We start from the raw sequence: 21,378 nt of genomic DNA on the forward strand, positions 1-21,378 counted from the left end.
TTAGATGCAGTCTATCACAGTGTCATCCATTTTGTTACCAAAGCCCCATATACTACCCACCACTGTGTCCTGTACGCTCTCGTTGGCTGGCCCTCGCTTCATACTCGTCGCCAAACCCACTGGATCCAGGTCATCTATAAGACCCTGCTAGGTAAAGTCCCCCTTATCTCAGCTCGCTGGTCACCATAGCAGCACCCACCTGTAGCACGCGCTCCAGCAGCTATATCTCTTCCTTTGGCTGCCTCTCCTTCCAGTTCTCTGCTGCCAATGACTGGAACAAACTACAAAAATCTCTGAAACTGGAAACACTTATCTCCCTCACTAGCTTTAAGCACCAGCTGTCAGAGCAGCTCACAGATTACTGCACCTGTACATAGCCCATCTATAATTTAGCCCAAACAACTACCTCTTTCCCTACTGTATTTATTTATTTTGCTCCTTTGCACCCCATTATTTCTATCTCTACTTTGCACATTATTCCACTGCAAATCAGCCATTCCAGTGTTTTACTTGCTATATTGTATTTACTTCGCCACCATGGCCTTTTTTTGCCTTTACCTCCCTTATCTCACCTCACTTGCTCACATTGTATATAGACTTATTTTCCTACTGTATTATTGACTGTATGTTTGTTTTACTCCATGTGTAACTCTGTGTTGTTGTATGTGTCAAACTGCTTTGCTTTATCTTGGCCAGGTCGCAATTGTAAATGAGAACTTGTTCTCAACTTTTCTACCTGGTTAAATAAAGGTGAAATTAAAAAATTAAAAAAATTCTACAATGTAAAAAATAGTTAAAATAAAGAAAACCCTGAAATGAGTAGGTGTGTCCAAACTTTTGACGCGTACTGTAAGTATTCAGATTTTTTGTTATGAGTCTCAAAATTGAGCTCAGGTGAATCCTGTTTCCATTTATCATCCTTGAGATGTTTCTACAAATTGATTGGACATGATTTGGAAAGGCACACACCTGTATATACAAAGTTCCACAGTTGAAAGTGCATGTCAGAGCAAAAACCAAGCCGTGATTTCGAAGGAATTGTCCAGACGAAAGCCACTCCTCGGTAAAAGGCACATGACAGCCCGCTTGGAGTTTGCCAAAAGGCACCTAAAGGACTCTCAGAACATGAGAAACAAGATTCTCTGGTATGATGAAACCAAGATTGAACTATTTGGCCTGAATGCCTTCTTTGGAGGAAACCTGGAACCATCCCTATAGTGAAGCATGGCGGTGGCAGCATCATGCTGTGGGGATGTTTTTCAGAGGCAGGGACTGGGAGACGAGTCAGGATCGAGAGAAAGATGAATGGAGAAAGATACAGAGATCCTAGATGAAAACCTGCCCAGAGCACTCAGGATCTCAGACTGGGGCAAAGTTTCACCTTCCAACAGGACAACAACCCTAAGCACACAGTCAAGACAACGCAGGAGTGGCTTCGGGACAAGTCTCTGAATGTCCTTGAGTGGCCCAGCCAAACACCGGACTTTAACCCGATCGAACATCTTTAGGGGGCCTTGAAAATAACTGTCAGTGACGCCCCCTATCCAACCTGACAGAGCTTGAGAGGATCTGCACAGAAAAATGGGAGAAACTCCCCAAAAAGCGTCAAACCAAAGAAGACTCGAGGCTGACAAATGTGTTTCAACAAAGTACTGAGTAAAGGGTCTGAATATTTATGTAAATGTGATATTTCCGTTTATTTTTTTTTATACATTTGCAGAAAATGTATAAAAAACTGTTTTTGCTTTGCCATTATGGGGTATTGTGTCTAGCTTGATGAGGGAAAAAAACGATTTAATACATTTTAGAATAAGGCTGTAACGAAACAAAATTTGGAAAAAGTCAAGGGGTCTGAATACTTTCCGAATGCACTGTATGTGACGCAGCTAACTTGCCAGATATGGTCCCAACAATTTTGCGCCCTATGGATAATATCAAAGTGCAAAAATGCAGTGCAGAAATAGGTTAAATTACCAGAGATTCTCACATGGCCCATTATATTAGGCTATCTGTATTACTGGGGTATATCAGCCAATATGATAGATGTAGTTTGAAGAGAGCAGAGTTGGAGACTTTTTTCTCTTGAGCTATTTTTATAGCCTACCTTTTAGAAGTGGGATGATTTTCAGACAGAGAAATATAGGTGATCAATACTTATTTCTAGGTAATGTAGTAAACTATAGCCTAATCATATTTAGGAAGTACATTTCCTTGGAAAGAATACTGCCCCGTGCTTTTCCGCCCATGCATAGGCTATAGCCCACTTTATTTAATTGAGAACACACCGCACCGGATCTCGCAGGAATGGCTACTGAACTTGAAGCAGCCAGAATGATGACAGCAACACTTGCTATGTTTTGCATTTAGGATGTAGCCTACCTTTTAGGAGGAAGATTTGCAGGCAGAGACAAATAAATGGGTAATCAATACAGGGCTTGAACACTATTACAGACTACAAAGGGAAGCACAGCCGAGAGCTGCCCAGTGACACGAGTCTACCAGACAAGTTAATTACTTCTATGCTTGCTTCGAGACAAGCAACACTGAAGCATGCATGAGAGCATCAGCTGTTCTGGACGACTGTGTAATCATGCTCTCCGTATCCGATGTGAGTAAGACCTTTAAACAGGTCAACATTCACAATGCCACGGGCCCAGACGGATTACCTGGATGTGTAGTCCGAGCATGCGCTGACCAACTGGCAAGTGTCTTCACTGACATTTTCAACTTCTCCCTGTCAGAGTCTGTAATACCAACATGTTTCAAGCAGACCACCATAGGCCCTGTGCCCAATAACACTAAGGTAACCTGCATAAATGACTACCGACCTATAGCACTCACTTCTGTAGCCATGAAGGCTGGTCATGGCTCACATCAACAGCATTATCCCAGAAATTCTAGACCCACTCCAATTTGCATACTGCCTCAACAGATCTACAGATGATGTAATCTCTATTGCACTCCACACTGTCCTTACCCACCTGGACAAAAGGAACTATATGAGAATGCTATTCATCGACTACAGCTCAGCGTTCAACACCATAGTGCCCTCAAAAGCTCATCACTAAGCTAAGGACCCTGAGACTAAACACCTCCCTCTGCAACTGGATCCTGGACAACAACACATCTGCCACGCTGTTCCTCAACCCTCAAGGGTGCATGCTCAGTTCCCTCCTGTACTCCCTGTTCACCCATGACTGCATGGCCAGGCACGCCTCCAACACCATCATTAAGTTTGCCAACGACACAACATCGGTAGGCCTGATCACCGATAACGATGATAACAAAGACAGCCTATAGGGAGGTTGTCAGAGACCTGGCCATGTGGTGCCAAGATAACAAGCTCTCCCTCAAAGTGATCAAGACAAAGGAGCTGATTGTGGACTACAGGAAAAGGAGGACCGAGCGCGCCCTCATTCTTATCGACAGGGCTGTAGTGGAGCAGGTGGAGAGCTGCAAGTTCCTTGGTGTCCACATCACCAACAAACTATCAAAGGTGGCCATGTATGCTGATGACTCAAGTTTTATATTAAGCCTGCAAGCTTGACCCTGCAATGTCTCATTGAAGATCTAGATACCTTTTATGGAATCTCTGGACTAAATCCTAATTATGATAAGTGTACAATATTACGTATTGGATCTTTAAAAAAATACAACTTTTACATTACCCTGCAGTTTACCTATAAAATGGACTGACGGTAAAGTAGACATACTTGGTATTCATATCACAAAAGATACAAATAAACTTAATCATATCTCAGTTTATTCACTAATTTATGGCGCTGCCTACTCCTGATGATTCATTTTTCAAATCATATGAGCAAAAGTATTTTGCTTTATCTGGGACGCTAAACCAAACAAAATAAAGGGTGCCCATCTATATAATGAATAGGGTGGGTTGAGATGATTAAATATAAAATCACTAAACCTCTCTCTAAAGGTGTCACTTATTCAGAAGTTTTACTTGAACCCTAAATGGTTCTCAAGTAGATTAATAAGAAAAGCTCATCCATTGTTAAAAATTGCCTTTTTGCCTTTGTGCAGATTGCCATGTCTCATTTTTGCTTAATTGAAAATGACCCTTTTTTCAAAGTATCTCTATTTTTCAAACAAGCATTTAGCAGCTGCCTACAATTTCAATTTCACCCCCTGAAAAAATAGAACAAATATTACAACAAATATTATGGCTATACTCAAATGTGCTGGTTGATAACAGACCTGTATTTATGGGAAAGATTTTTGAAAAGGGTACTTTGTTTTTAAATGATATTGTCAATTGGAATGGTAGGGTTGTCTTTCATGGAGTTATCAGAATTGTACGAGAAGGTCTGCTCAATCCAAGATTACAGCATTACCCCAAAAATGGAGGAGGCAGGTGGCAGCGGGAGGAGGTAGGGAACTGGTTTGTCTGCCCAATATAAATGATCAAAATTGGCGGAGGAAAAAAAATTGCATAAATAGGAAAAAAGTATACCAGTGTCATTTGAGGATCAGGATGTTGAAAGCTGTGCCATACAGATTGCAAAATAGTTGGGAAGAGATTTTTGATGTACCGATCCCATGGTTGATATATATATATATAAAACAACACGGGATTAGACTGTGCTTTTCGGCTACCAACAAAAATATATATATTTGGGGCGTACAATCATCGAAGCTCTGCAGATTGTGTTGCGAGGATACAGAATCAATAGACCATTTATTTTGGTATTGCCCTCAGGTAGCCTGTTTCTGATCTCGGGTTCAGGAATGGCTGAAAATGCATAACATTGATTTAAAATTGACCCTAGAAATAGTACTGTTGGGAGATCTGGAGTGACCGGGTCAGTCAATTACTAATATACTAATACTCTTAGTAAAAGTATTTATCTTCAACTCGCAATCTGTGGATTCTATTCGATTAGATAGATTGAAATTGTATGTTAAACATCACAGCATAGTTGAAAGATATATGGTGCGTAGATATCCGAAGAGGGTGGCCATGTTGGGATGTGGAATTGGAGACGAGTGGGAGTGGAGTTGCTGGGCGGGGGATAGAATGACGGTCAAAGATAAAAGTAGAAAAATAAAGCCAAAATAAAACAACAATCTTTGAGGGCTGGTGGCCTGGCAGTTGGGAGCTGGTGGCTGATGGATTGCTTGTTCGGTTCCCCGTTTTTGACCTTGTGGGAGATCTGTCAACGTGCCCTTGAGAAGGGTGTTGACCCTGGTTGCTTCTGTGTGTCGCTCTGGATGGGAGTCCGTTAGATGACTAATGTAATGTAGTTGTTGCTTCACTGCAAGTATATTGCATGTTTTAAATATTCAATAAAAAATAAACTATAAAAAATGTAAAACTATCATGGTCCAAACACACCTAGACAGTCGTGTAGAGGACATGACAAAGCCTATTCCCCCTCAGGAGACTGAAAAGATTTGGAATGGGTCCTGAGAACCTCAAAATGTTATACAGCTGAACCACCGAGAGCATTCTGACTGGTTGCATCACTGCTTGCTATGGCAACTGCTCGACCTCAGACCACAAGGCACTAAAGAGGGTAGTGCGTACGTCCCAGTACATCACTGGGGCTAAACTTCCAGCCATCCAGGACCTGCATTGCCCCCCTCTTTTACACTGCTGCTACTCTCTGGTTATTATCAATGCATAGTCACTTTAACTCCACCTACATGTACATATTACCTCAATTACCTTGACTAACCTGTGCCCCCGCACATTGACTCCGTACCAGTACCCCTGTATATAGCCTCGCTACTGTTATTTTACTGCTGCTCTTTAACGATTTGCTATTTTTATATTTACTTTTTACTTATCTATTTTTTTACTTCACTTATTTTTCTTAAAACTGCATTGTTGGTTAATGGCTTGTAAGTAAGCGTTTCACTGTAATACCTGTTGTATTCGGTGCATGTGACAAATACAATTTGATTTGATTTGATAGTTATTTTCCCCGGATTCTACTCTCCTCTGTAGGACAGGGACCCTCTAAAATCAGTATGTCTACTGAGAAGGGCTCAAGTTATTTTAACTGCCAGTTTATCGTTTTTCACTGTACACTTGGCATTTTAAATGATTTTCTCCTTGTATGAATAAATTAAAACATTTTGGTTTGACCTTTTAAGCTGTTCAGTGTGCTTATGTACTGATCATCAAGCTAGCAATGCAGCATGATAATTGCAAAGCACAACTAAGACATGCCATTAGTAAGTGCTTAAGGGGTGTCTGTCCAAATTATTCTGACAATTTAGTGAATGGGAGGGTAGATAAAGGACCACATTATTTTCTACCTCTTCAGTGAATTAAAGGAATACTTACGGATTTTTGCAATAAAACCCTTTAGCTACTTCCCCAGAGTAAGATTAACTCACTGATACCATTTTTATGTCTCTGCATGCAGTTTGAAGGAAGTTGCTTACTAGCGTTAGTGCAATGACTCGATGTCTATAGTAAATGATAGCATGCTAGTAGATACCATAGACTTCCAGGAATTGCTAGTTAGCATTGGCTTGCAAAACTACCTGCAACTTCCTTCTGCAGAGACAGAAAAATTGTATCCATGAGTTCATCTGACTCTGGGAAGGTAGATAAAGGGCTTTATTGCCAAAATCTCTAAGTATCCCTTTAAGGTTTCATACACAATATGACAAATGACAAATCCTGGGATCAGATTTGACATTTGGTCCTTTCATTTTTATTTATTATCATTCGCTACAATGACAAAGTTTGACGGTCAGGGAATCCAGGCTAATCAGCAAAAGATGGCTGCTTAAATGCCTCATCATATCTCTCTTCAACTTGTTAAAGTTACAGGTGCAGATGTTCGCTAGAGGATGATTGGAAGAGACACGTGTCACCCTCATCTAAATGGTCATCAATGAAAGCATCATATAAAACGTCCATTGATCCTCAGAACTTTTCATACCCCATTTCCACCTGTCAGAGGGATCTCCTTCACACTCACTGCAAAGAGATTGAGTAGCTCATGGATCAGCTGTCTCCTACAGAAGTTCCCCTCTCATAGTCATATCACAGCAGAAACGGTGTCTGTGTCGATCGCTCAAACCTTTTCTAGCTTTAATCCCAAAATGCACATCCTCAGCCTTAAAAATAAATTATAGAAGATGAGTTTACAGCAAAGTGCAGTCAAAGATTTTCTGGTGACATGATCGGTTGAAACTGATACTTGGAAGGGCTGATGTGAAAGGAGCATGGTTTGTAAATGATTGTAACCAAGAGGTATCTGCACATGCAAATGACACATTCACACCCACCGACAACATATTTTAATTCTGTTTCAGTGAACAATCAATCCAAACTCGAGTCAAAGTCTTAAAAAGTTGTTAAAGTTGAAGAAGAAGACTAAGAAGAACAAGAATAAGATCAAGAACAAGACCTCTATGCGCTAATATTTTATTCAAAAAGGAAAAACATGTAGCTTAGCTAAGGTCTGATTCTAATTGGAAAAGAAAGCTTCTATGTATGTAAAGGAATTGGCGGAGTCAAGGTCTTTACAAAGAGCTCATCAGAGCACCGGATCAAGTGGAAACCCAGAGGTCTGAGTGTCCTGTCTTCATGGCAGACATGGCAATAATCTTACCAGGTCACTTAACAAATCAGGCAGTTTCAGAGAGAAATATAAAATGGTCCCACTTTACACTAAGGGGTGGTTTCCCGGACACAGATCAAGCCTAATCCTCAACTAAAACGCACATTTATTGGAGAATCTGTTGACGCTTTTTAGTGCATGCTTAATCTGCATCCTGGTAACCACCTCCTTGTGCGCAAAAAAATATGTAAATACAGTGTAGTTACACAGGTAGGTACAGTGTACCAATTACTATTACTATTACCAATTCAAATGTATATAGCGATACATAGTTTGCCACAAAAATCATTAGTAAAATGAAAAGCTGATGGCCTTCAATGCCAGACCTTTCTAGCTACAGTATCCACAGAGGCCCTGCCTACAAAGTTTAACTAAGGAAGTGTCCCTGATATTGAAGAAAAACAAGGTTCAATATGAATCAGCATCTGCAAGGCCCCATATTACTTATTAATGTGCCCAGGGAGATTCTATCCAGAATGGTTGGCAAACAGAATGGCGATGTAAACAGTTAATTCCATCCCCATTCAGATGTGTTTCATTGCGAGGGGTACTCTCTTTCAATAGTGATAACATGTTCTATGTGTAAGTTTATACAATGTGGACGAAGAGTTACTTGTCTAACAGAACACAGAAGATGTTCTTTAATGGAAGCCTCTCAAATATAATCCAGTTAGAATCAGGAATTCCCCAGGGTAGCTGTTTAGGCCCCTTGCTTTTTAAAATGTTTACTAACGACATGCCACTAACTTTGAGTAAAGCCAGAGTGTCTATGTATGGGGATGACTCAACACTATACACGTCAGCAACTACACCGACTGAAATGACTGCAACACTCAACAAAGAGCTGCAGTTAGTTTCAGAGTGGGTGGCAAGGAATAATTTAGCCCTAAATATTTCTAAAACTAAAAGCATTGTGTTTGGAACAAAACACTCACTAAACCCCAAACCTCAACTAAATCTTGTAGTAAATAATGTGGAAATTGAGCAAGTTGAGATGACTAAACTGCTTGGAGTAACACTAGATTGTAAACTGTCATGGTCAAAACATATTGATGCAGTAGTAGCTAAGATGGGGAGAAGTCTGTCTATAATAAAGCGGTGCTCTGCCTTCTTAACAACACTATCAACAAGGCAGGTCCTATAGGCCCTAGTTTTGTCGCACCTTGACTACTGTTCAGTCATGTGGTCATGTGCCACAAAAAAGGACAGGAAAATTGCAATTGGCTCAGAACAGGACCGCACGGCTGGCCCTTGGATGTACACAGAGAGCTAATATTAATAATGTGCTTGTCAATCTCTCCTGGCTGAAAGTAAAGGAGAGATTGACTTCATCGCTACTTTTATTTATGAGAGGTATTGACAGGTTGAATGCACCGAGCTGTCTGTCTAAACTACTGGCACACCCAACTACTGGCACACCCAAATACTGGTACACCCAGCTCGGACACCCATGCATACCCCCCAAGACATGCCACAAGAGTTCTCGTCACGGTCCCCAAGTCCAGACTATGGGAGGCACGCAGTACGCAGTACTACATAGAACCATGACTACATGGAACTCTATTCTCATATAGGCAGTAAAATTAGATTTAAAAAACAGATAAAAAAAAAACGTATGGAACAGCGGGGACTGTGAAGCAACACAAACATTGGCACACACACACACACACACAAATTTAGTACTGTAGATATGTGGTAGTGGTGGAGTAGGGTCCTGAGGGCACACAGTGTGATGTGAAATCGGTGAATGTATTGTAATGTTTTTAAAATGGTATAAACTGCCTTTATTTTGCTGGACCCCAGGAAGAGTATCTGCTGCTTTTGCAGCAGCTAATGGGGACCCATAATAAATACAAATATTGACTCCAAACTCAACTGAGAGGCCTTATTATATCTGCTGATGACATTGAATGGAAGTATTTACTTATTGCCTAGTGTCGCTTTGGGCTTTGTGATAACTTGAATGTCAAATGGACTCAAGTTATCTATCAATCGCTTCCAGGTGTAGGGTGTTAAATTAGTCCTGCTCCCCCTTTGGTAATAGGGACAGAAGCGCAAGCCAGGGTGGCCCACTATCTACTCTCCTATTTGCATATTTATCTCAAGCCCCTTACTGATTAAATAAGGTACTGCCAATAATAAGGGAATTTAAAATAGTAGCCACAATCCAGTTATCTATGCAGATGACATTTCATTAATTATAACAGGACTGGAAGGATATATCTCTGTTCTGTACTGTAATTGATAAAAAAATGGCAATTTCCCCAGACTTAAGACACGTCCTAATAAGACTGAGGAACTTCTGTTCTTATATGGTTATTTTAGACATACATTTGTTTAAGCCTTTAGAAAGTCAATGCCAATGGTTTGACACAGTGAGATTAGAACGCATCTGAAATCTAAGCAAACTACTTCCATCTAGCCTCAGTGGCATTGCAGAGTGTAGTAAAAGCATGTCCATGTCCAATGACATACATTGTCTGATAGGATATGACAAAACTAGGATACCTCTCTGACCTACACAGTAGGAATGCACAACAGCTGAAACCTCTGTGTCTAGTGAAAAAAAGACACCCAAAGATATTTTTCATGATACATCTGGTGTAGGTTATGGCCAAGACTCGAAATGCCAAAGCTACAGCCGCCAAAGTAGTTCTCAGACGCCACTATCTACTACTGATGACCACTCTGTATCAAGCTACAAAGACACTCACAACTGGAGAGATAGATCTGGCACAGGAAAAATCCAAGACTTATAATGTCAATGCTACAGCGACCAACTGATAGTGGAGCGCTGGCCCTACATAATGTACTTTCAAAGTGTTCACATAGCCCATTTACAGTGCTTCTGACTGCCAGCAGAAATCTCAGAGGTTCTGCCCAAATACAACTTCAATGAACTGTGTAAAACATTTTCAATTGTAACTCTCCCAAATAACCAATGTTTATTTTCTGATTACAGTACAATTTGACTCACTCCTACATTGGTCAGACTACCGGAAGCACTATTTAACAAGCCTCTATTTGGCATAGTGATTGGTGTGATTGTGTGCCTTGCAAGTATTTTTAAAGACGTGATCAAGGATTTACACTGAACAAAAATATAAATGCAACATGTAAAGTGTTGGTCCCACATTTCATGAGCTGAAATAAACGATCCCAGAAATGTTCCATGCGCACAAAAAGCTTATTCCTCTCAAATTTTGTGCATACATTTGTTTACATCCCTGTAAGTGAGAATTTTTTCTTTGCCAAGACAATCCATTTACCTGACAGGTGTGGCATATCAAGAAGCTGATTAAACAGCATGATCATTACACAGGTGTACCTTTTTCTGGGGACAATAAAATGCCACTCTAAAATGTCTCAAGTTTTGAGGGAGCGTGCAATTGACTTTTGGCATGCTGACTGCAGGAATGTCCACCAGAGCTGTTGCCAGATAATTTAATGTCAATTTCTCTACCATAAGCCGACTCCAACGTAGCTTTTGAGAATTTGGCAGTACGTCCAACCGGCCTCACAACTGCAGCCCACTTGTAACTACTCCAGCCCAGGAACTCCCCATCCGGCTTCTTCATCTGTGGGATCGTCTGAGAACAGCCACCCGGACAGCTGATGAAACTGAGGAGTATTTTTGTCTGTAATAAAGACCTTTTGTGGGGAAAAACTCCTTCTGACTGGCTAGGCCTGGCTCCCCAGTGGGTGGGCCTATGCCCTCCCAGGCCCACCAATGGCTGCCTGCCCATTCATGTGGAATCCATAGATTAGGGCCTAGTGAATTTGTTTCAACTGACTGATTTCCTTACCTGAACTGTAACTCTGTAAAATCATTGAAATTGTTGCATGGTGCATTTCTATTTTTGCTCTTTTCTAAATTACCAGCTAATTATATTTTTTTTTACTTAGAACTGTGGCACACAAAGGACTGTATCCTTTCATCTCCATGGTGACCACAGACAAGAATCGTGTATCTTCCCTTCTCTCATCTCCAAGCTGGTTCTCTCACCATAATGAACTTGGTGCTTGAGGTTTGAAGACCATCTAATTGGTCATTATGTAGTCCAATCATTGCCTCATTTACAGGTAATTTAGAGCAATCTGTTGTACAACATTACAGCCATGTCCAATGTTACTCTCTGATGTGAAAACATCAACATTGACTGGAGTACTCCTAGGTTTGCTGGGTTCGCTTATGTTGCCTCTAGAGATTGTTCTGGGAGTTTGGTGTGTAGTCACACACCCCTGCACAGTATTTCCCCCTTTTTGTTTTAGTAGAGCTAATAATGTCATAGAATGTTCCCTGACCTCCCTCGGGCAGTGTGAATTCTCTACCTCTCACCTGACTTTTTCATTGAATATTGTGGTAGCTTCTCATTTCTTTACCCAGGCTCTATCATGCTGGAAACCGTTGTGACTTCTGATTGATTACTTTCTTCTCCTCTGCCCTGGGGCATATGCCCTTAAACTATAGGATCTTGCGCCAGCCACGCTGCAGCCAGTAACTGCCCCCAGGTTGGCCAATTAGAAGGTCCCACGACACCAGCCCTGTTCAACGCCCCGAGGCTCTGACGAATTCAGTGCATCCAGTGGTATTAGTGCTCATAATAGGCCTCTCCACCAATTACATCATTCAACACTGACAGAATAAGGCCCTCAGTTGCCAATGGCTATCTGTGACCTTCGCAATCCAAAATGACAGCATCATATAGATTTAGAAAAGGATATCAAAACACATTACAAGTTCAAGTGATGTCGATGACCATATCATATGACACGATTACTAAGGCATTTCTCTGATGACTGACATTAACATAACATTTACAGGTCACGGTGATCATGAATTAGAAATGAGTCTGCCACGAGTCAGTAGATGGGGAGAGCACAAGTACCTCCTGTTGCAGGTCCTTGATTATTTTGGTCTTTTTCTCCATCTCCATCTTGAGGAACTTGATCTGTAGGCGAAATAAATCAAATTAATGACATGTGTTTTCTGACAGACTGTCAACTACATCTAAAATGTTGTGACATTTACAAAAAAGGTTTCATGAAGGTAGTAACTATCATCAACCATGCCAGCTATTCCTGCCTGCACTGGATTTCATCCTACTGTATGTTGTTGATGTTCTTGCGCTATCTTCAAAACAGTTCTATACATCCCAAGGTCAAACAACTTAAAATGATTCTCTGCCTTTAAAGCAGACTTCCTGCTAATGCGCCAAGTACCTCCATATGGTCATATTACGCCGTTTTTACTGCTTTTTTAGTTAGCTTCTAAAGATTTACAAAAACACGTATAGAACTATGTAAAATATTATGATTCACTGCTAGTTTTGACTATGATTTATCGGAAATGGGTGTATCTAGAGTAGGTGGATTGACTGTTGGTGGGGTTGCTGTTTCTCATATTGGAGGCATTTATGCCCACGGTGGGCGACTGATTATTTTCCATTGTGTGATTAATATAATAGCCCATATGCTCATTGTGTCAGAGTGATATTTGTTTATCGCAATCTTTTTATCGTAAGCTTGGCATGTCTCTGTAGCGCAGCCATTCCTCATGTCCTGTATCCTGTACTGCGGTGTCCTGTAGTGCAGCCATTCCTCGTGTCCAGCCTCAAACGGCTGATGCAGATGGCGGCCCACTGCAGCGCAGGACTACATCTAAAAGACTGGATAGCGGTGGGGGGGAGAGATTCCAAATCCGATTCTGCTTTCTGTTTCACCTCTGCGACGAAGGATTCTAAGGTAAATGTTGTCCTTCAATGAGGTCATTGAGATTGTCCCAGGGAGGAAGGGGAGAGAATTCAAGGCCCAGCTGACCTCAGCTCTGAAGGCACCCGGGGGACTTTAAACTATGGCTAGGTGGTTGACACACTAATAACATCACAGTTCATGTTGGTGCATCTGGAGTTCATGCCTCTGCCCATGGGTAGGTCGATAACACATCCCAGCACAACGTTCCCTTTGGGCTGCGGCACGACACAATGAAAAGATGGATGTAAAATAGAAAACTGTAGCATGCTACATTGTTAACATTTGACATGTTCAATTGTGTTATTACAGTATAATTAATTCATATGACTTACTGATAAATCAGAGCAATAAGCCTGAGCAGTGTTGGAGAGTTTATTGTGTTTCCAGAGCTATTATACAATTAAACTGTATATTGCAATGCACAGCATTTGCAACTAGTGTTACAAGTATAATGCCACATTTGCTATGATAGTGATGAAATAACCAGGCCAATCTTTTTCATCATGTTGTAATACTTTTTTGGAATGGCATGCCTCCAACTGGGAAATTCAATCATACATTTTTGTGTGTGGTTTATCTATTGGAGTTTGTGTACCTATTTTCTTGGCCTACCTAAAGTTGTTAATATTTTTGAAGTCTATTTACATGCAGCATCACTCCTTAACTTTACTGATGTCCGTTTTGTAGACTAGTCATCCAGAGGTAATACAATTGGATCTGTGTTTTATTGACAAGCACCACAGAACGCTAAGACAGTTATGGGTTTTGGGGTCATCTAGTGTTGTTGCTACTGTCTCGTCTAGAGTAGCATTCATCCATGAATGGTTGTCATTTTTGGGGTGAAAATTCATGAAAGGTGGGCCTAATGTTCAATTATGCAGAGCAACTTACACACTAGCGTAGCAGAAATCAGCTCCGGGGGCCCATGTGACCGCCATCTCACACCTAGAGTGCATTTGGAAAGACCCCTTGACTTTTTAAAAACATTTTGTTACGTTACAGCCTTATTCAAAAATTTATTAAATTGTATTTTCCCTCATCAATCTACACACAATACCCCATAATTTCAAAGCAAAAACAGTTTCAGACATTTTTGAGCATTTGTTAAAAATAAAAAACTTAAATATAACATTTACATATGTATTCAGACCCTTTATTCAGTACTTTGTTGAAGCACCTTTGGCAGTGATAACAAAGTTGAGTCTTCTTGGGAATGACTCTACAAGCTTAGTACACCTGTATTTGGAGAGTTTCTCCCGATCTTCTCTGCAGGTCCTCTCAGCTCTGTCAGGTTGGATGGGGAGCGTCGCTGCACAGCTATTTTCAGGTCTCTCCAGAGATGTTCGATCGGGTTCAAGTCTGGGCTCTGGCTGGGCCACTCAAGGACATTCACAGACTTGTCCCAAATCCACTCCTGCGTTGTCTTGGCTGTGTGCTTAGGGTCGTTGTCCTGTTGGAAGGTGAACGGTCGTGCCAGTCTGAGGTTCTGAGTGCTCTGGAGCAGGTTTTCTTCAAGGATCTCTCTCTATTTTGCTTCGTTCATTTTTTCCTCGATCCTGACAAGTCTCCCAATCCGTGTCGCTGCAAAACATCCCCACAGCATAATGCTGCCACCACCATGCTTAACCGCAGGGATGGTGCCAGGTTGATTCCAGACTTGACACACTGCATTCATTCCAAAGAGTTCAATCTTGATTTCAACAGACCAAAGAATCTTTGTTCCACATGGACTGAGAGTCCTTTAGGTGCCTTTTTTTGCAAACTCCAAGCGGGCTGTCACGTGCATTTTACTGAGTAGTGGCTTTCGTCTGGCCACTCTGCCATAAAGGCCTGATTGGTGGAGTCTTGCAGAGATGGTTGTCCTTCTGGAAGGTTCTCCCATCTCCACAGAGGAACACTGGAGCTCTGTCAGAGTGACCATCGGGTTCTTGGTCACCTCCCTGACCAAGGCCCTTCTCCCCAGATTGCTCAGTATGGGCCAGTCATGGTGGTTCCAAACTTCTTCCATTTAAAAATGATAGAGGACACTGTGTTCTTGGGGACCTTCAATGCTGCAGACATTTTTTGGTACCCTTCCCCAGATGTGTGCCTAGACACAATCCTCTCACGGAGCTCTATGGATAATTCCTTTGACCTCATGGTTTGATTTTTGTTCTGTGGGACCGTATATAGACAGGTGTGTGCCTATCCAAATCATGTCCAATCAATTGAATTTACCACAGGTGGACTCCAATCAAGTTGTAGAAACATTTCAAGGATGATTCATGGAAACAGGAGGCACCTGAGCTCAATTTTTTTGTCTTATAGGAAAGGGTCTGAATACTTATGTAAATACGTTTTTTTTTTTTTTTTTTTTGCAAAAAAAATCTAAATCTTTCGCTTTGTCATTATGGGGTATTGTGTGTAGATTGATGAGGGGGGGGGAAATTAATGTAATCAATTTTAGAATCAAGCTGTAATGTATGAATACTTTCCGAATGCACTGTATGTCTAAATTATATTAATTAATTTTGTAAATAAATAATTTTGACAGTAACCCTCCTTTTTAATTTCCACATGTAGCAAGCAAAGTGTTTCTGTTGTCCAATCTACATGGCAGTAGGTGAGTCAGAAAGACAACATAGTTTTCATGCATCTAGTTAGCCTATTCTTCAGCGGCGCCGGCAGCAGTCCGCTTCGACCTCCTCACCTAATTGGCTATCAAGTTTTTAAAAGGTTTGGTGAATCAGGTTAGACTCGGATGGAGAGTGATTGCGTTGTTCAAGATGAATAAACAAATGTCAAGACCAAGTTGTGCACAAAAACGCCCTAAAAAGCTCAGATCAAGCTCGCGCCAAATTACCGAAGATAACCTTGTCACCAAAGCTACCAACTCCTCGACTGATGAAAAAACGTTGAAGGTGGAAGCTAGTAGGCCTATTTATGCTGCAGCTAGCACTAGCAGCATCCCAGTCTCGACAGAGACCTCACTGCCCGGGCCCAGAAATGAAATGACACTGGTAAGCCTACGAGTGATGAAACGGATCGCCCTGACAGCGTGGAGTCCGAGTTCCAATGTGTAATATAAATAGGCTACTAGCTAAATACTGTATATAGCCTAAGGTAGGCCAGACCAGGGTTTCCTAAACATGGTCCTGGGACCCCCCCAGCAAGGCCACTGTCATTTCTGGGCCCGGGCAGTGAGATCTCTGTCGAGACTGGGATGCTGCTACTTTTATCACGGCAACTGGTTTGATACATTCACCTCTGAAGGTAAATAATGTACTTACATTCAGTAATCTTGCTCTGATTTGTCATCGTGAGGGTCCCAGAGATAAAATGTAGCATAGTTTAGTTTGATAAAATACAGTTTTATATTCAAATGTAGGAACTGGGTTCTAAAGTTTGAACCTCTGCTGTTTCCTTGCTTCAGGTCCTGAGCTACAGGCAATTAGATTTGGGTATGTCCTTTTAGACAATTAAAAAAAAAAAAATGGTCTGATCCTTTTAACATGATAAAATGACGACCAAATATAAATAAACATGTACCCATTAAAGCAAAGCTACCGTCTACCTCAAGCACTAGCACCACAAAGCCTACCGATAAGCAGCCGCGTAGATGTCACAATTTCAGAACCATTGACAATGATCGGTAGGCTATACTGTGTGATTGGCTGACGCAGTCACATGTTTTAGGGGGGGGGGGGGGGGGACTTTAACTTTGCAGGGGGGTCCAGAGAAACTGTGCTACTCCAGGGAACTTACATTGAGTATGTGAACCCCAACAAGGTTTCTGCACCACACAATATGAACATTTTAATGAAATATAGATACCATAAAATAATAAGGGATCATTTGAGTGGAACCAAAGCTTCACAATCATCAAATGCTCTACATGTTATAGGCATTTATGATGAGTATGTGTTTCCTATCGCAAATGACTTCCTATTGTGCGTGTCAATTTCCAAGTACAGCTACAGCTGTATGTGGTCCACTGGGGGTACTAATTTATAGTTTTCGCGTGTAGGGAAAAGGAAGATAAAGATTCAGCGCCTAATTGATTGAAATAATGTATTCCCTTTAACACTGTGTTGATAATTGATTATCAGTTGCACTAATTTCATCAATTCTAAATGAGCCAAGATGATGAAATGTTTGACGTGAGAACAGCTCATTGAAACATAAGTTTGTTTAGTGCTTATGGTTTAGTGGTTTAGTGCAGTATCGTCCCAAACCAAATTCATTTGACAGTGCTTGTTACTAACCCTGGTTTCCACTTTTTGCTGCTTAGTACATTTAGAGAAAACACACTATAGACCTCCCTAGGGGCAGAGTGCAACACCAATCAAACAATGTTTTCTACCCAATGCCTCACATCAAATTCGCCCAGCTACGGAGAAAAACCTCAACTCACACTCTGTTTCTTCGCCTCGAGCTGCAGGAATGGTCTCAATTGAAAATAACACAACTCTGCCTTATTACAAACAAGACAGGTATTCATATAGCATCAGCGTGCATTTTCCCAAAACTCCATTAGTACACTGAATAGTGGCAGTAGCAGAGTTATGCTGTATATGATACAACCAAGAAACTCAACTTTACAACACTTTTTTTTGTGCTATTCCAGAAATGTAGTAACCGGCTGGTAACATCGTAAAAAAAGTTCCCCTTGTGAAAAGACAGGCATTGGTTTGATGCATTGCAGTAGCCAATACACTTTCCATAAATATAGACCATCATTTTCTCCCTACACCAGGGATTTGTCACTCATCTTAACATGAAAATGTCAACAACAACAGTTTGATTGTTGGCTAGCAACACCAGCCCCCCTTGTTATGCACTTTGAAAATAAGACAGACACCCATTGCAAGACGTCCACACTTGTTTCAGGCCACGTTGTTCTTATTAGCAAATATTGAATATCTCAAAAGCATTTCACGGTCTGATTGGGACATTAATTAGGCATCCCGTTGGTTTTCTGATCATTTGTTTTGAGGGGGAATTAGAGGTTCACCAGATAGCCATTAGAGATGCAGCAGTAAATATCTTTGGGAAGTGGGAATAAAAACAGCTAGGGTCTAATCTATACAGTAGGTATGAAAAAGGCTCCACATGAGTATCATGTTAATTACTGATGTTATAACAGCTTTTGTAGCTGTTATAAAGAGCTGCTAGAAAGGCATTATGGGGGCCTACAGTAAATGCATACATAGGGGACCTACAGTAAAGTGAATTTATACATTGGGGGCCTACAGTAAACTGTTACCTATAGGTCCAATTCATACAGTAGGTATAACCATGACTGCATGTGTAGTATCGGAGTTCATTTGTAGCCTGCTATTCTCAGACGTCGGAATAGCTTGGCAATGTAATACAACTTGAGTAGAATATAATTTATAGCAGAATGACAGCCAAGTACAATAGAAAAAGGACTGAGTTGCATGATGGATAGAGGCCTCGAATGAAAAGCAATGTTTATGACAGGATATCAAAAGGAAAAAAATATTAAAAAGGCACCTGGTCTATTAAGTGTTTCTTCTACTCGTACTCTACAGGTGTGTTTCATTGAAATTATTCATCACCATTATGGAAAAACATACTCCATCCTGTCAAGTTTAGCTTTTACAAAACAAATAATTTTTTATCAGAAACCTATCCTTTAAGGAGAGAGTGGAGAGCAGAAGGACCTCCCTTACTATGCTTCCTATTTCTGGGTTACACCTAGCTCTCTCACTGGTTATTAAGTGGTGGGAGGGAGGGGGCCAGTCAGGAGAGATGGCTGCTAGGTAATGAGATGGGTGACGGGCGCTCACAGGCCTGGGTGACAGGTGACAAGGGGGAGGTTAGAGGAGTGAGGTGTACCGAGGGCTCCTACTCACTGTGGCCTGCTGTTTCTCGGCTTGTTCCGTTGCCTCGGCCAGCTGCTTCTGCAATGCAGTCTGGAGGGACTTCATCTCTTCCCTGTTGAGAGGAAAGGTGAGAAACACTCAGTTAGCACCTATCCTTCTCCTCTCCAACTCTTCTCTGACTTCTCGCAGTGGCGAGGCAGTAGTAATAGTATCTCAAGCACTCACTGACTGACTGAGCACTGAATACGATAAAAATCATCAAATCAATTCATGCTTAATTGACGAAATACCAAACTTAAATCCAGAATGCCGGTATACGATTACAGCAGCAAAGAATTATTCCCTTTGACTGGGCTTAGTGTAGGTTTAGAGTTTAACTACATATGACATGGTCATGGTCTATCACTTGTGCAGTCGAGGAGCAGCATCTGCAGTCAACAGCACTGTGTGTCAATCTCAGAAGGAAAAGTCTCTCTTCACTACTGCGATGCCCTGTCGTATTTCACATGCCAATGGTTGTGTCTGTTGGCATGAGCCCAGTCAAGCAAACATTTTTCTTTTCCGCTACTTGGGATTTCATTTTTCTGATCTCACCCTAAAACCAGCACTATGACGTTTTAAGGGGAGACAGAACCATTTTTAAGAAGTTAGCGTGGAATGAATTTGAGGTTGACATTTAAGGAGGGCCCAACAACATTTGGTGCTGTAAATACGCTTCACCGATATTTAGAGACATTTGCCTATGGGCTACAAACAACCCAAAATTATTCTGAGTGACATTTTCCTCAGGCAACACAGCACTGGACTGTGTATAAAATAGTGCATAACCCATTATGGGTATTTGTGGGAAGGCAGTTATTTACTTTATTAACCAGAGCACAAAAGTAAACCGGACAGAATGTTTGACTTGTAGTACTGTCTTCCCCCACCCCTCTGTATATTTCATTGGCCCCTCAAGTTGTCTGTATATTTGCAGTTTAAATATAGTAATTGGTTATGTACACGATTAGGTCAAAGGTGGTGGTAAGGACGAGGGTTAACGTTTGTGTTTTTTCATGTTGCTGACTACAATATGTCTGTTTTCAGCTTTTATAAAGGCGACAGTGTCTTAATTAAATAACATTTCTAAACCTGGAATGACAGCATCTTGTACATTTTCCGACATGTGTTGACTTGAGGATGTGGCTACCATGGTTTCACATTAGAAGAGTTGCTGGTTATTACTCCCCCCAAAGCAATCAAAAACATGATTGAAAGGTGTCAAAAACAAATGATTTTCCATAACTCAGTTGCCTGGATATCTCGTGAGGAAGTCATTTGATAATCATTCTTGGCATTGGAACGAATCAAATGCAGGATGAATCGGATTTAAAGTGGAACGCAGGTGGCTGCACAAATTGTCTGTGGACCAGGAGCCATTGCTCCAATAAAACATTGTTTAATGGTTTGTTTATAATTGTCATGTGTTGTTGATATGTTGGTTTGCTATGTATAAAGCAGTAGGGTATAAGTATATACTGTGTATACCAAAGGCTGAATTGCAGGTAAAATCACGTTGTGCTTGCACCATAGAAGTAATTAAAAGTCATGTTGCTCTTCAAAATAATCCATGTGGTAGCAATGTGCAATAGCAAATGGTTAAGAAGGTTAGAGCTACCTCTGCTTGTGGCTGAGTTCCAGGATTCTCTGGACATCCTTCTTGGCCACGGAGTCATCATTTTTCAGTGTCTAGAAATGAGGAAGGAGAGCATTTCAGTCTCACAAGAGAAATTGGTTTATTATATGACCACTCACAGTCTCACTCCAACACTCCAAAGTGAAGGAGCTGATTCAAAGCCCTCATACAGTAGGAACGGAAAGAAAACAACAGTGCTCCTTTCGAGTGTAAATGCACCTGTTGCTCCAAGCTGTCATACAGTCTATACTCAGGCAAAAAAAGATGCGAATAATGATTCTTATTTTTCGTCCATGTTGTGTAACCCCTCATAGATTGATGTGTATGCTTTTACGAGGGTAGTCAAAAATACTTATTGTGATACAACAAGTTGTAGTTTATTTATAAGCTTGTAGGAACTCATATAGGTTATATTCAGGTTGGAGTGTAATTATGAATCTGACACTTTTTGGGGAAGAAAACTCTGGCAGAGAAACTTTTGAATACAATTATAGAAAATTCAAGTGGTACAGTATCT

At 41.0% G+C, this 21,378-nt stretch overlaps 1 protein-coding gene across 2 annotated transcripts in view; it reads right to left on the minus strand.

Annotated features, from left to right (window-relative positions):
* Positions 1 to 21,378, minus strand: part of LOC139411305 (leucine zipper protein 2-like) — a 181,025-nt gene that overhangs the window by 47,419 nt on the left and 112,228 nt on the right. For both annotated transcript variants that reach the window (XM_071157462.1, XM_071157463.1), the window contains exons 3-5: positions 20,844 to 20,914; positions 19,217 to 19,298; positions 12,494 to 12,556 (exon numbers count right to left, since the gene is read on the minus strand). In XM_071157462.1, the coding sequence (XP_071013563.1) occupies positions 12,494 to 12,556; positions 19,217 to 19,298; positions 20,844 to 20,914 (216 nt within the window). The remainder of the gene's footprint in view (positions 1 to 12,493; positions 12,557 to 19,216; positions 19,299 to 20,843; positions 20,915 to 21,378) is intronic.

Source organism: Oncorhynchus clarkii, chromosome 6 (genome assembly GCF_045791955.1).
Source record: "Oncorhynchus clarkii lewisi isolate Uvic-CL-2024 chromosome 6, UVic_Ocla_1.0, whole genome shotgun sequence".
Taxonomy (NCBI): Eukaryota; Metazoa; Chordata; class Actinopteri; order Salmoniformes; family Salmonidae; genus Oncorhynchus; species Oncorhynchus clarkii.